Source organism: Ceratotherium simum, chromosome 25 (genome assembly GCF_057802395.1).
Source record: "Ceratotherium simum simum isolate JZ-2026a chromosome 25, ASM5780239v1, whole genome shotgun sequence".
Lineage (NCBI taxonomy): Eukaryota > Metazoa > Chordata > Mammalia > Perissodactyla > Rhinocerotidae > Ceratotherium > Ceratotherium simum.
In genome coordinates, this window is record NC_141924.1 from 33,141,756 (window position 1) to 33,157,369 (window position 15,614).

The window sequence follows — 15,614 nt, forward strand, 5'->3', positions numbered from 1 at the left end:
TTGTTAAATGTTTCTTTAGAATGAAGTCATAGCACAGGATTTATTGATCAAAGAAGCACAGAGTAGAAATGCAGAAATAGAGCTTGAACGTCATAGAAACCAGGCAGAACAGGTAGTGTAAAGGCAGAACATTAAAAGAGATGATTGTGGTACTAAAGACAAAAACCTTCATTATATCTGTTTGCCTTTTGCCTTGGATGTGGGGGGAGGGAGAAGGTGGGAGGGGGATCACCATCTGTTTTACGTTTTAGATTTTATTTTATTTTTATGGCTGCTGCTGTCTCTATAGCTTGTTTTTGGTGTAGTAAACCTCCATTGATCAAACTTTTTTTAAACATCAAAACTATAAACTGTTGTGATATTTTGTAAATCAATTTTATTCTCTTTATGTTTTATTCAGAATGAATTTCTTTCAAGAGAACTAATTGAAAAGGAAAGAGATTTAGAAAGAAGTAGAACAATAATAGCCAAATTTCAGAATAAATGTAAGTTACTACTATCTCTTATTTTTCTATTTATTTATCCTATACTGAAAATCATGGGTCTGAGAGGACTTTAATACCTTCTGTTTTCTGTTTTAGCCTTAGTTACCTCCCTAATGTATAGACTTCAGTGTTTCTCAGTCATCTGTTTGGTTTGCCTTGCTATATTCATTTTCAGAAAATGTTACTAATCTGAATTTTTTATGATGATAAATAAGTCCATTTTTTCTCTTTTGTTCTCTAATGAAAGTGAAGTTTGAAAAATTTAAAAGATTTTTAATATAAAGTAAAGGCAAAGTATGCTTATGATTTATTTTTTTCATATATACATGATTTAAATAGATGTACCATTTAACTCAACTATTCACGCGTTAGATTTATAGTTGAATTGTTTTGTACGTTTATTTACGTTTGTGTTTTACAAATGAGTTTTTCCTATATGTGAAAAATCTGTCATAGAATAGTGTAAATTGTGAAAAAGATCTATTCATTAATGAGAAAAATATGTTATTTTAGTAAAAGAATTAGTTGAAGAAAATAAGCAACTTGAAGAAGGTATGAAGGAAATATTGCAAGCTATTAAGGAAATGCAGAAAGATCCTGGTGTTAAGGGAGGAGAAACATCTCTAATTATCCCTAGTCTTGAAAGACTAGTTAATGTAAGTTAATTTTTCTTATTAATGGTTTTATTTTGTTTCATCACTTTAAAGATGTTGTTCCACTGTGTACTGGTCTTTAGTTTCTAATGAGACCTGTGCTGTCATTGGAGTCATTGTTCCCTCCCTGTATGTAATGTGTAATTTTTCTGAGGTTGCGTTCAAAACTTTCTCTTTATATTTGGTTTTCATCAGTTTGACTATAATGTGCCTAGGGGGGTGTGTGTGCGCATTTGTGTGTGTGTGTGTGTGTGTGTATCTTGTTTGGGGTTTGCTGAGCTTCTTGAATCTGTTTACTTATGCTATTCACCACAGTTGAGAAGTTTTCCATCATTACTTTCTTCAGGTATTTTTTCTGCCCCATTCTCTCTGGGACTCCAGTGAAACATGTTAGACCTTTTGATATTCTCCCACAGGTTCCTAAGGCTCTGTACATGTTTTTCTTCCCTAGTTTTTTATCTTTCTTTCTCCTAATTGGATAATTGCTGTTGATTTATGTTTAGGTTCACTGATACTTTCCTCTGTCATCTCCCTTCTGCTGTTTCAAGGGTCAGCCTGAGACTTCGCAGAGTTTTTACACAGAAATTGGAGCTCCCTTTTGCTGGCTCTTTTCTTTCTGAGATTCCCTTCTCACTTTTCTGTGGCTTTGGGCTCTATCCTCTGGTTTTCTAGGTCAGAAAGATGACTGGTCACTGCAACTGCAGCCTGCCCTCAGAGTAAAGCCTTAAAAATGGCAAATTCACTTCTTGTTGGTCTTGTCTTGCAAGTTCCATGTGCCCTCCAAAATCTACTTGCTTTTGTTCATCTTCTGGAACCTTTAAGTAGTTGTTTTCTGTATTCACTTGTTAAATGTGGGAGGGTAGGTCTGTTAGGACCTTCGTGCCACAAACCTAGAAGTGTAATAGAGTGTAGTAAGAATATTTTAAATGTTTAAAGACTTACGCATTGCTACAGGAAAGATTTTAGCCGTGAAATAATATTCTATTTATATTTACCATGCAGGGACTTAAGAGTTCTACAGTATTAATGAGTGTCTGTTACAGAAACTTGAATAAAATATGCATTTTAGATCCTTAATATTTAAACATGTCATTTACATAATCTGAACATATTTAGCATACATTATTATATTGATTCCCAAATTTGTACTTGATTTAAATAGAAGAAAATTCTTATTATTCATTGAATTGGTTTTTTTTATGATGACTAGTCAATAGTTGAGTACTTTTTTTGGTAACATCACTAAATTGTTAGCAGAAAGAGAGAGTGATATTGGTATGTTAAAAATTTCCTGAGGCAAGAAAATCATTTGACAAAATTTATGAGAACCATTTGATTCCCTTTATATGTTATTCATTCTGACTTTCCTTCTCTGTTTGGTGACTTTGTTTTGCTGCTGCTGTTTTAAATGTCTAAAATGATTCTTCATGCTTTCTTATATGAACATCTTTTGTCCTGGATGCTACCCACTACTAATACTTGTCTCAGATCAAACTTTGTTCTTCAAGGGAAACTCTACTTGATGACCAAATATGAACAGAGTGAGTAGCCCAGGAAATTCTAACTTCTATTTCAATTGACAGCCACTGGCCTTCCCAGAACCATTGCTTCCATTGATTTCCTCTGCTTCTATTCTGGATTGTCATTCTTTTTTCTGATTGATATGTCCTGTCTGAAACTCACAAATACCTAACAATACCTCCTCTAAGAAATTTTTAGCGTTAGTGATACTTTAGATCAGATAATTCTGGCTTATGCACTTTGGTTCACTTTCTTTTGCTACAGGATATTTTTCAGTGCCCCTAATCATCATCTAATTCAATCTCATTTTACCAAAAGGCCGTGTAGACAACATAGTGCTATTTCTCAGCAAGACAACCAGCTAGACTACCTTGTTGTCTGTCAGAGTACCTGCTTCTACCTACTTCTGTCTTCCTGGTATCTCCTTTGAATTAGTAGAACTTATTATTCCACATGGCCTGCTCTGATCTCCTTAGGGTAAAGCCTTACTTTTATAAATCTACTGCCTAGAGTTAAATCCCAGATTGCCCTCCTGAGGAGAATACATTTGGTTTTACTCATCTTACCTTCTTTGTCTTCTACCATCATTTCTGCAGCTTTACTTTGCATTTAACATTTCTGTTCCATACAGTTCTTTTAAAGTCCAAATACATTTATATGTATGTATTATGTACATGTGTACACAGGTGTATGTATATTTATGTGTGCCATTGTTGGAGAATTAGGACCAGTGAAGCCTCTTGGATAATATTTTAACATTTGACATATTATCTTTGCCTATACAGCACTCTTGCATAATACTGTGTCGTTATCCTTTGCCTTTGTTATCCTGTGTGCTTCAACTATGTGGAGAGGAAGCAATAAAAAATGCATTTAGTGGGCCAGCCTTGTGGCGCAAGCAGTTAAGTGCGCGTGTTCCGCTGCGGCAGCCTGGGGTTCGCCGATTCGGATCCTGGGCATGCACCGACATACCGCTTGTCAAGCCATGCTGTGGGGGCGTCCCATATAAAGTGGAGGAAGATGGGCATGGATGTTAGCCTAGGGCCAGTCTTCCTCAGCAAAAAGAGGAGGATTGGCAGATGTTAGCTCAGGGCCAGTCTTCCTCACAAAAAGAAAAATGCATTTAATTGAATGTAGTAGCTATTTCGTTCCTTTGTTCATGCTTTAAATTCAGATGCTGCATAGTTTCAAAGCATTTACATATAAATTATTTCATTTTGACTGAATAAAAATCTTGTGAAGAGGATAGAGCTAACACCTCTTCTTTAGAGATAAGGAAACTAAAGTGTAAAGAATTTAAGTCACTTGCCCAGCTAGTAAGAGATTGGTTAAGATTTGAACACTAGTCGTCTTATTCCTGTCCAGTTGTTTTTCTAGTCTACCAGTCTACTAAGATTACCTAGATGTTTGTTAACTGTTATAATGAAGTAATTACTATGCTTGGTAATATTGATGGAAGTTAAACTAGAATTTTATAAATTTAAATTCATAAATAAGAAACAGATTTGGCATATTTTGTTTTTATACATGGCAATGGGAATAGTAAAATGCTTAAATGTGAATTTTATTTAAAGGTAGATTTTTTTTTACTGTGATTTTAGTGTTTTTCTTCACATTTCTTCAATATAATCTGAATATATTAGGCTATAGAATCAAAGAATGCAGAAGGAATCTTTGATGCCAATCTGCATTTGAAAGCCCAAGTTGATCAACTTACTGGAAGGAATGAAGAATTAAGACAGGAGCTCAGGGAATCTCGGAAGGAGGCTATAAACTATTCTCAGCAGTTGGCAAAAGCAAATTTAAAGGTGAGAATTTTATTAAATAAAAGAAAATTCTAAGCATATGAACATAGGTTTAATATGAAACTTTTAATTTTTTAAAAATGACCACTTTATGAGAAAATGCCTCTTGAATTAATTCTTTCAACGTGAAGAAAACTCCTGTTTGGATTTTTCTTATAAAATTAAGTGGAAAAATAAGTACCTTATAATATAAAAGAATACAAAAATTCTAAATATATACCTAGTCATTTCTAAATAGAAATTAAATTATGGCGTAATTAATTCCTGGCAGCACATTCATATATCTACTTTTTAAAAATATTCAGCAGGAAACGTAAGTTACTACTTTTAAATCTGTCTTTATTTGGGTGTAAGAGTTGTGCTTCTCATTCCTGAACTGTTTGTTTCCAGATTGATCATCTTGAAAAAGAGACCAGTCTTCTACGACAATCAGAAGGATCGAATGTTGTTTTTAAAGGAGTGGACTTACCTGATGGGATAGCACCGTCCAGTGCCAATGTCATTAATTCTCAGAATGAATATTTAATACATATCTTACAGGTACTGAAAATTTTACATGTGAATAACAAAAATAATTGATAGTGTGTTTTTTAATTTAGTCTTCATGTATTCCTTTGAGTTCTTAGAGCATTAACAGTGAGATATGTTTTTAATGGACTTGGATGTTAGATGGAATATGATGAATAAAAGCAGTTTATTCCATTTATCGGCATGGGAAGCATGCTGATGCATCTTGTTCACATGCAGGTTGTTCATATGAAATATATGATTGACAGGTAGAATAACATGCAGCTACCATAAGGTAGTAGTATATAAGTAAGGTGAGTACTTTTATTTGTTGCTGGTTGGAAAAGCAATTCAAGTGAATAAAGTCTGACACAGCTTTTTAGTGTAATGATTAGAGTTGTTTATTTTTTATGTTAACTACAAGAAAAAGCCTTTAAACCAAAGTGTCTTCTATCTCTTTCTTCCCTTTACCCCGTTAAGTATTAGTTAATCCATCAGCAAATTAGAAAGGGTTCTGCTTGCCTTGTGTTTGTTTCTCAGTTTTGCTGTTTGTATCGTGGTTGTTATGAATGGCCTATGAGAGACGCTTTTCATTATTTCATCTGAGGTGTTAATACCTGTAACATCATGTACATTACAAGTATAAGTATAAAAATGTGTTCAGAATCAATGAAAATATGTTGTTGATTATAAGCACTGTTGTTTCCCTCCATTTGTGAATATACTTGAGTTATGATTATCAAATACTCATTTTTGTATTTGGAAATTACATTAATTAATCTTTTTTTTTGAATATTGGAGTTTATATGTTATCTAAGTCGGGAGGGACAAATTTAACTACTTATTTAGAACATTATAGTTCATTTTATATTATTACTTTTAAATTTATAATTTTAGAACTTTATGATTTCTCTTAGTCTACTGCAGTATAGGAACACTGTCAACAAGTAATGCTTGAAATAAGATTCGTGGGTTTTTTTCATCTTTTATAAAAAACATATGAGAAGCATGTGGTAGATTAGAGAGCACCAATTGGGAATCTGAAAACCTGTTCAAAAGTGGCAAAACAGGTGCTTGGACTCCCAATCCTAAGGCAGCATAGAGTGCTGGAAGTAGCAGGGCCTTAGGAGAGAGACAGACGTGACCTCAAGTGTTGGATCTGCATACACATAAATCACCTAGCCTCAAGCTTGACACATGTGCCCAGGAAATGGTTACCAGGTGTAGAGCTAATGAGTTTTTTAATGTTGAGTAAGTTACTTAATCTTTTTTAAGTCTCAATTTCTTCGTCTTTAAAATGAAATAATTGGAAGAATAGTTCTAGTGGAGGCATGCATGTATAAAAAGAGTATGTGAGGTTGAGTGACTACAGGTAAGGTGGTAACTACTGTATCTGATAATTTGTGTGGTTACTGTAACTATCATATACGATAAAAATTATTTTACCTGTTTTATAGTACTTCTCTTTTACACATGTTGCCTCATTCCATATGACTTAAACTAAGATGTTCAAAATAATCATAGAAATGATATGTGCTGTTTACGGATTTGGTGACTATTCTCTTTTGTATATTTGTCTATAATCTTGTCAGAATATGAATTTATACCTTCAAATTTAAAATGTATTCTGATGCTTTTTTAATTCTTATTTCTAAACCAATTTTTAGGAATTAGAAGATAAAGAAAATAAGTTAAAGAATTTAGAAGATTCCCTTGAAGACTATAACAGAAAATTTGCAGTAATTCGTCATCAACAAAGCTTATTATATAAAGAATATCTAAGGTATAGGTGTTTGCTGAACTTCATAAATATAATTGTAGCATATTCTTGTTAATGATTAAAAGTAACATAAAAAATATTTAGAGATATTTTTTTACCCTTCCCTCTTGCCTCTTCCCTTCTGCTTTGTCTGTGTCTCAATTTCCTTATCTATAAAATTCTGTAATAGTAATACCTTTTTCATAGGATTATGAAACTTAGGTAAATTATTATATGAAAATGCTCAGATATGAGCATTTTGTAAATGTCATGGCACATATGAACACTTTCTAAATGTCAGCTGTTAGCATCATTCATCATCACCATCGTCATTATTCATATATTTTGATAGGAAACTAACCTATTTCTCCTTATCTCTGCCATCTCATCTATATCAATAGAATAATTTCCTTAGTAGTAATTTGAATTCCTGATCAAAAGTGATTTAAATACTAAGGGGTAATTATTTTCTGATCTAACAAGAAACCCAAAGCTAATTATAGGATGGGTCATATTTAGGGGTATTGTAGTATAGGTCACATTATCTCCTGCTGCAGTTATAAAATAGATGCAGGAGTTCAAGGAAGAGGGAACCATGCTCATTCAAGAAGCAGGGCATTTTTTTCCCACATAACTTTTTAATTTTAGATAAAATTGTTTTCCAGAGGCTTCTGACAGATTTTGACTCAGATTTCATTACTCAGAATTAGGCTAATGAGCTGTGCAAGTCTGAACTGTTCAGTGGCAAAGAGAATGATAACACCCTAATTGGTTTATGCCAAGCAGATTGCAGGTGACTGTGGAATGTCTCTTGGGTAGGCAGCAGTGTCATACCTGCCTTCTTTTAAGTCTAAGAATTTCTAATTTTGTTTGTATTCTAAATATTTTGCAAGTATTTAACACTCAAATTTAAGAATAGGGTCAGAATATTGAGACTTGATTTCCAGAATTAGTTTGAGGTATTGATTATTTTCCTAATTTTTTTCTATTTTTAATAAAATATTTATGAGATTCAGCTGCAGTTGTTATATTGTAACAGTTGTAGAGTGGTGATTCATGGAATAATGAAAATAATTTGATAAAATAGTTTCTTTATCTTGCGTTTATTAAATAAAAATTTAACTTCCAGGCTAAATCCTTTTTCAATGGAATTTTGACATCTTAGGTTATCAGGGACTGAGTAGCTATGATGTCTCTTGTTTTATGAAAACTCTAAATTTACATAATCTAAAGTTATCTCTTCCTATAGTTAAATATTTCATTAGGTTTACCATGTTGGTGTCATTTTTATTTTTTTAAGTGAAAAGGCGACCTGGAAAACAGAATCTGAAACAATGAAAGAGGAAAAGAGAAAACTTGAGGATAAAAACCAACAAGATGCTATAAAAGTAAAAGAATATAATGTAAGTAAAACACTTTTAAGATCGATATGCAATATCGTACAAAGATAGCTAAATTCAGCAAGTAATATAAATGTGTCTGTGCAGAATTTGCTCACTGCTCTTCAGATGGATTCAGATGAAATGAAAAGAACACTTTCAGAAAACAGTAGAAAAATCACAGTCTTGCAAGTGAATGAAAAGTCACTCATAAGGCAATATACTACATTAATAGAAATGGAGCGACAACTGAGAAAAGAAAATGAGAAACAGAAGAATGAATGGATATCAATGGAGGCTGAAGTTGGTGAAAAAATTGGACGTTTACAACGATTTAAGGTCTGTGTGATTTTTTTTTGACTCTGAAAATTTTTGAACATGAAGAAAGGATAGTATAATGAAGACCTATCATCAATTAATAGTTAACTTTTATTAACATTCGACCATAATTGCTTCATCTGTCTGTTATAGGAATATTTTAATTGCAGACGTTTTTCCCCTAAATATTTGTGTGCATCTCTAACAAAGCCTTTTTTTGTTTACATAACCACAATAATTTATCACACCTAACAAAATTGACAACAATCCCTAACATTATCTAATGTCCAGACCATATTCATATCTCCTCAGTTGTCCCAGGATCCACTCAAGGACCCTGCATTGTATTTGGATGTTACATGTCATAAGTCTTTTAAATATAGAATCCCCCCTGGTTTTTTCACTCTCTGAAAAATGTTGACGATTTATCTGATTATTTTCTTGTGTAATTTTACTTGTTTCTCAATCCATTTTATTTACTAAAAATTAGCTCTGAAGTCTTGGTTATATTCAGGTTACACATTTTTGGCAAGAATGCTTCATAAGTAATTCTTTGTGCTTTATAAGTAATGCTTTATATTGCATCACTTTAAGAGATGGAATGTCTGGTGGTCCCATGTTTCATGGCTGATTACTGTGTTGGGGGGAGATAGCCATATATCTCTATTATTAAGTGATTTAGTTAACTCTTTGGTGATATTTTGGTACCACGCAAATAACCAATTCTTCATCAGTCTTCCTAATGGCTTCACCATCCACTGATGATTGTTGTTGCCTGACTCAATTATTTCATTAGGAGTTGCAAAAATCGTTATTTTCTGGTTATATTATGTTCTCTACATTTATTAGCAGATACTCATTTGTAAAATAAAGAGCTTTCCCTCATCAGCCTAGGCTATTTAGTTATCTTGAAGTGTAGTTCCTACTAGAAAGACAAGGTAAAAGCTTCCTTCTTTCCTTTTTGTGACCAGTTTTCAGAATACAGAGTTAGTGTACTCTGCTTCTACCTGTCCACCTCCCCCCCGGCCCCCACTTTCTCTTCTTTAAGTATCATAACAGACTCATACACTTTTAAATATTCAGTGTGTTTTAGTCAGTTATAGTCATTCTTTTGTCTCAACTTTGGCCAGTGGGACACCTTTAAAGCTGGATCTTGTATCCTTCTGACAAGAATCCTTTAGTCTTTGAACCAAGCTTCAAAGCTTAGTTTGTTTTCTGGCACAACAAGATGTCCAAGACTTACCTTATATCCTTCCTATCCAGACTGGGATAAGCTGTTTCTCCAAAAGAACCCTGGTTCTTTTTAGTGGGAAAGGCATTTAGATACCAAAAACTGGTCACTGAGTGTCATTGTTCTTGGAGTATCTTTGCTGCTAGTCCCTTTCAGTGGACAAGTTAGGAAAATATGGATAGATTTAAACCATGAATTCATATTGTTATTTCCTCTGCAAATTTAACATTTTGGGTTAAGTAGATGGTATGGAGTTTTTACTAACCTTTGATTTTGTACTTGTATTTCTTTTTTCTTACATGGAAATCTCTAGTAAAATAACATTAAATCTAACATTAAAATAATTATTTGTTTTGTCCTACAATATTCATACATTAATTTGAAAATAATAATCTTGTATTGGTATTAACAATAACAGTAGCAGTGCTACCAGATGTAGTTTAAAATTTCTTCACAATTCTTATTTTCTTTAGAAGATCTCTCAGTAAGGATGTATAGTCAAGGTAATATATTCTACAGTAACTTGAAATAATTCTCCACCAGAAAAAAATGCACCAACTTAATCAGTGTATCCTTATTTACCTAGGAAATGGCCGTTTTCAAGATTGCAGCTCTCCAAAAAGTTATGGATAATAGTGTCTCTCTGTCTGAACTAGAATTGGCCAATAAGCAATACAATGAACTGACTGTGAAGTACAGGGACATCTTGCAAAAAGATAATATGCTTGTTCAAAGAACAAATAACTTGGAACACCTAGAGGTAAGTTTGTGTAATTCTTGAACCTAGCCCGTCTTCTTTGGTGACATCTTATCCATAGGTGCAGAATGACTTCTGGATGACTTCATCCAGGCCATTCTTCTTAGCCCACTTGCGTGATTTAGCTGAATCAAACCTCTTTCCACCAGGCACTTAAAAAATAAAAAAGAGCATGGAACAGATAGGATATTACAATCAAAAGAGGAAGCATCATTAAGTACCTTTCCCGTTCTCTTACCCCTGATCCCAGTGCAAATTATTCTCTCATGGTCCCTTGCTTCTGTTCCTTGGGATGGATGTAGCTGAGAGTGGGTGAGATATTAATGGCTCTTTGTGGACTGTGGATGAGCTCTGCAAATTCACATCCTTTGTTATTGTAGAGATAGAGAAGAGTGGGATGGAGCATCTTTAGTTTAATTCAGACAGTCTATAAATGTGGCCCAGACCCTTTGTAGTTCGCTTCTAGCATCTTGACCTTCACACCTTTTACAGCAGACAGACCAAGCTCCTGATTTGTTCATCTTCCTCATCAGAAATAGGGGCTTATGTCTTTTGGCTTATTCTCATTTCTGATCCTCTCATAGGAGTGGAATGAGATCTAATTCCTTTGACTCAAAAGCTTTTACTTGCTTAGAGGGATACGTTCAGGAAAACAAAACATTATTCTAAACAGCTTTTAATGTCTTCTACAGAATTATCTGAGTCATTACTTATTAATGGTAACTAGAAGTAATTGTGATTAGTTTACTTTTTACTATTTTTGCCTAAGAGAGATGATTGTTAATTTTTTATAGAAAATTCTGAATATTTAGGTGTGGTAATAATTTATTTCCTTTTTCCCCATCTTTCATGTCTGTTGTCCTCTCCTCTCTAGCATTAGAAAATCCTAGGTAAGAAGTCTCCTGTAGAGAACATGTCAATGAGTAATTTTTAACTTTATTTTATCTATTTTTCCAAAGAATATTTTTCATTTTTCCTCAAAACTTAAAAAATTTTGTATTTGAATTGTATCTCTTTCTCGCCTTTACTTCCAAAATCTCAGTTATAATTCTGAACATGTATCCATCCCTGTTGGCAATGGCTTTGTTTTATTCTTTATTATCTGTATTGTGGTAGCCATTACTCATATACCTATCTCCAGTGTTACATTCTCCTTACTGCCACCAGAATGGATCATTCTAAACATGAATCTGACCATGCCACTCCCTTACTTAAAACCTGTCAAAAGCTGCCAGTCACTTAAAGAATAAAAGCGATTATTCCTCTTGTGATTAGCACCCCCTTACCTCAGATCATCTCCTGTGACGCTCTAAGGAGTTTCACAATTTATGTTTTAGAAACTGAACTACCAGTTTTCTACAACAGTGTTTTTTCTTACATATATTCTTTTGTGCATGCTGTTTCCTTTGTCTAGAAGGCTCTTGCGCCTCTCCCAGTTTATCTGCTCAGTGAATTTCTATTTATGTTTCAAAACTTTGTTCAGACGTTATATTTTTTCCTGAAGCATCCTTCTTTATAGAACAAACTCACTCCTTCTGTCTGTATTAGTTCTATATCTAGTACCTAGTTCTATTTATATCACATCATGTTACATATGTTTATATGTCTACCTCCCTTACTGGAATATATTGCTCTTGATCAGGAACTCTACTTAATTCATTTTTGTGTGTTTACCTTGTGTTTGGCATAGAGTTAGAGCTAATAAATCTTGACCTCAGAGAGTGATTAATGGTGTGGAGCCACCGTGCAAAGATCATCAGATATGATTAGGAAATCATTGATGCCTTTTGAGAGAGTTTCATGAGAATAAAGATGATGAAAATCAAATTTCAGAATATAAAAAACAGAAGGGGGGACTTGCCCCATGGCGTAGCAGTTAAGTGCATGCGCTCTGTTGCCAGTGGCCCGGGTTCAGATCTCAGGCACGCACCGAGGCGCTGCTTGTCAGGCCATGCTGTGGTGGCATCCCATATAAAGTGGAAGAAGATGGGCATGGACGTTAGCTCAGGGCCAGTCTTCCTCAGCAAAAAGAGGATTGGCATGGATGTTAGTTAGCTCAGGGCTGATCTTCCTCACACAAAAAAAAAAACAGAATGGGAAATAAGAAAATAAAAAACTGAACGGGTGATAAGGCAATAGAAAAACTGGAAATATGATAATAAGAAAAAGAGAAATAGATATGGATTGAGGTAGAATCGAGAGGAGGATTTGTTTTGTTTTATCAATCTTTTTTTTGTGTGTGAGGAAGATTAGCCCTGAGCTAACATCCGCTGCCAATCCTCCTCTTTTTGCTGAGGAAGACTGGACCTGGGCTAACATCCGTGCCCATCTTCCTCTACTTTATATGTGGGACGCCACCACAGCATGGGTTGATAAGCGGTGCATAGGTCTGCCTCCAGGATCCAAACTTGTGAATCCCAGGCTGCCTAAACAGAGCACGTGAACTTAACCATTACACTACCGGGCTGGCCTTCTCAATCTTTTTTTTCAAATAAAGGAGACCAATGAAGTTTGAGGAGAGAGAGAAGAAAATTTTGAGCTAATAGGAAGAGGATGACTGAAGGTTAAAGGTGAGAGTGGTAGTAAGTAGAGTGCAATACCAGGGCACGGGGATGACCCTGGGATCTGGAGCAAGACCAGAGTTATCCTTTGACAGAATCTGGAAGTATGAGGAAAAAAGGGTAGAAAGATATTTAAAACACCCTAAGCCCTCTCTTGTTGTTCTTCTTTGTATTTACAGTATCTGGAACTGGGCTGTAATTGTGCATGTTACCAGAAAGTCACATTTTGTTCCCTTATCCTGCTTTTCTTTCATTATAACTTTCCTTTTTTAAAAAATCTCAGTACCCTGTTTTATTATTGTTCATAACACTTGTTACCTGACATTATGTTATATATTGGCTCATTTTGCACCTACTCCACTGAAACACAAGATCAAGGATGGAATTTGTTTACCATTGAAGTCCAGTGCTTAGAATACCTGGCACAAGTAGGCATTCTATTTGTTAAAAGAAAGGATAAATAGAGCTTAAAATATTATACTTAGGTGCCAACTCCTACATTTATGTCTCCAGCCTGACTTCTCAGAGCTCTGTTCTACTCTATGGAATTACCTACTCTACACCTCACCTTTCAAGGGGATCTCAAATGTAACACATCCAAAATGAACTCCAGATGTCTGTTTCTCTTATAATCGTTCCTGTTTCAATATGTGCTGCCATTATTTACTCAGTTAGTTAAGGCATTCTCTAGTTATTCTCTAGTAATTCCTTTCCCCTGTTGTTTTATTTCCCGAATGTAATTAACTCGTTATGTGTCCTCTTTTCTTCATCTTCAGTGCTATGACTAGTGCAAACCAGCATCATCACTCATCTGGACTTTACAATATCTAACTGACTAATTCCTGATTTCTCTATATCCTCTTTATTTATTTTCCATATTGCATCCAGAATAATTGTTTAAAGCTTCCTCTTTAAAATCTTGAAATGATTTCCTATTATACCTTAAGTTAAATTCCAGTTCCTTAGCTTGACATACCATGCCTTGCCTGGTGTGGCCCCCTGTTATCTCTCCAACTTTATCTTATGCCTCTTCACTTTCATTTTTGCCCACTATGCTCAAGTCCTCCAACACTATTGTCTTTCTTGCTTTAGAGCATCTGGCTTTATCAGTATATCAGTTTTTTCCATGGCTGGTTTCTTGTCAAGACTGGCTCCTTCTCATACTTTAGGTTTCAGTTTAAATACCACCTCTTCAGTGGTTAATACCTTCTTGAACCACTCTATCTAGATATGCCTCCTTTTATTATTCTCTGGGTCTGTACTCTGTTTCTTTCTAGATCTTGACCTTTTTAATGAATTTTTTGTTTGCTTACGTGTTTGCTGTCTGCTAACTTTCACACCCTCTCCAACTCCTGCCGCACAAACATACTCACAGACACCACCTGATGAGGCCTGTCAAGGCCAGACTTTTGTCTGTTTCTGTTTACCATGAACATACAACACCTGTCACTGATGGCATGCTAGCAATGCTCATTAACAACTACTTGTGTGAATGAGGGAAGTAAGCACTGGTTTGTGAAGGTTGTGTAGCTCTGAATATTATAGTTTGGCCAAAATGAACATGGCAGAAGCTAATACTCAGAAGTTTAGGGCCACATATTACATACACAAGATTCTGATGATTATTTTTAAGTAATATTTGATATTATATATGTGTGTGTGTGTATATATGTATGTATATCTATATATGTATTACATTTAGGGTAACTTTTAATTTTATTAAAGAAAACTAGATTGTGAGTTTTAGGAGATATTATATAAAGTTAAGACAATGTCATTTCTGTGGTATTAGTCTGAATTACAGTGTAGTTTCTCAGCATTGTTTCTGTTTTATTCAGTGTGAAAATGCATCTCTAAAAGAACAAATGGACTCTATAAATAAAGAATTAGAGATTACCAAGGAAAAACTTCACACTATTGAACAAGCCTGGGAACAAGAAAGTAAATTAGGTAAGTGTTATGACTCTGATAATATAAAATGATTAAGATCTAATAGTGAATATTTTTCATTTAAAGTTTCTTTTCTATACCAGATGAAAAGGAAGTATTTTGACAAAAGTGAACACTCTAACTGTTTAATTTAGCAGGCAGTTGATGAATAATATTTTGTACTAATCTCTACCAAAATTTAGTTTTCCGTTATTAAATTAGATCTGTTCCTAATGAAATTGTATGTTAAAAATTTATGACTAAACATTAGCTATTTGGAGCCATGTAACAATCAAGACTGGTGATAATTTTGAAATACCTATATTTTAATGATATTATTATGAGTTACTTTGCTATATAGAAAGTTATTTTAGGAATATATCATTTGATTTTTTTTTTAATTAAAAGATCACCATAAAACACCAAAAAATTTGAAAAGAATTTATATTGCCGTAGTTCCACTACTATATTATTATTTTTTGTATTATCTTGTACATGCTCACATATTTTATGGACTTAAATTATAATAAACATTTTATTATATGCTGTATTCATTTAGTAGATATCAAAATATTTCCATGTTTTATTCATCATACTTATAAATATTCATGTAATATCTTACTGTGTTTGAGTGATTAAATCACAAGCTTTTCTTATTTTTGCCATTGCTTGTAGTGCTGCAATGAAGATCTTCACGTATATCTAACAG

General features: G+C 33.9%; 1 protein-coding gene across 6 annotated transcripts in view; it reads left to right on the forward strand.

The window, feature by feature from the left end:
• The window catches only part of CEP290 (centrosomal protein 290), an 88,222-nt gene that overhangs the window by 26,803 nt on the left and 45,805 nt on the right, over nt 1-15,614 (forward strand). For 4 of the 6 annotated variants that reach the window (XM_087449126.1, XM_087449122.1, XM_087449123.1 and 1 more), the window contains exons 18-27: nt 20-112; nt 401-485; nt 999-1,141; nt 4,303-4,467; nt 4,855-5,004; nt 6,639-6,754; nt 8,031-8,133; nt 8,218-8,448; nt 10,245-10,418; nt 14,815-14,926. In XM_087449126.1, coding sequence (XP_087305252.1) covers nt 20-112; nt 401-485; nt 999-1,141; nt 4,303-4,467; nt 4,855-5,004; nt 6,639-6,754; nt 8,031-8,133; nt 8,218-8,448; nt 10,245-10,418; nt 14,815-14,926 — 1,372 coding nt within the window. The remainder of the gene's footprint in view (nt 1-19; nt 113-400; nt 486-998; nt 1,142-4,302; nt 4,468-4,854; nt 5,005-6,638; nt 6,755-8,030; nt 8,134-8,217; nt 8,449-10,244; nt 10,419-14,814; nt 14,927-15,614) is intronic. The other 2 variants (XM_087449124.1, XM_087449125.1) reach the window with 1 other exon arrangement.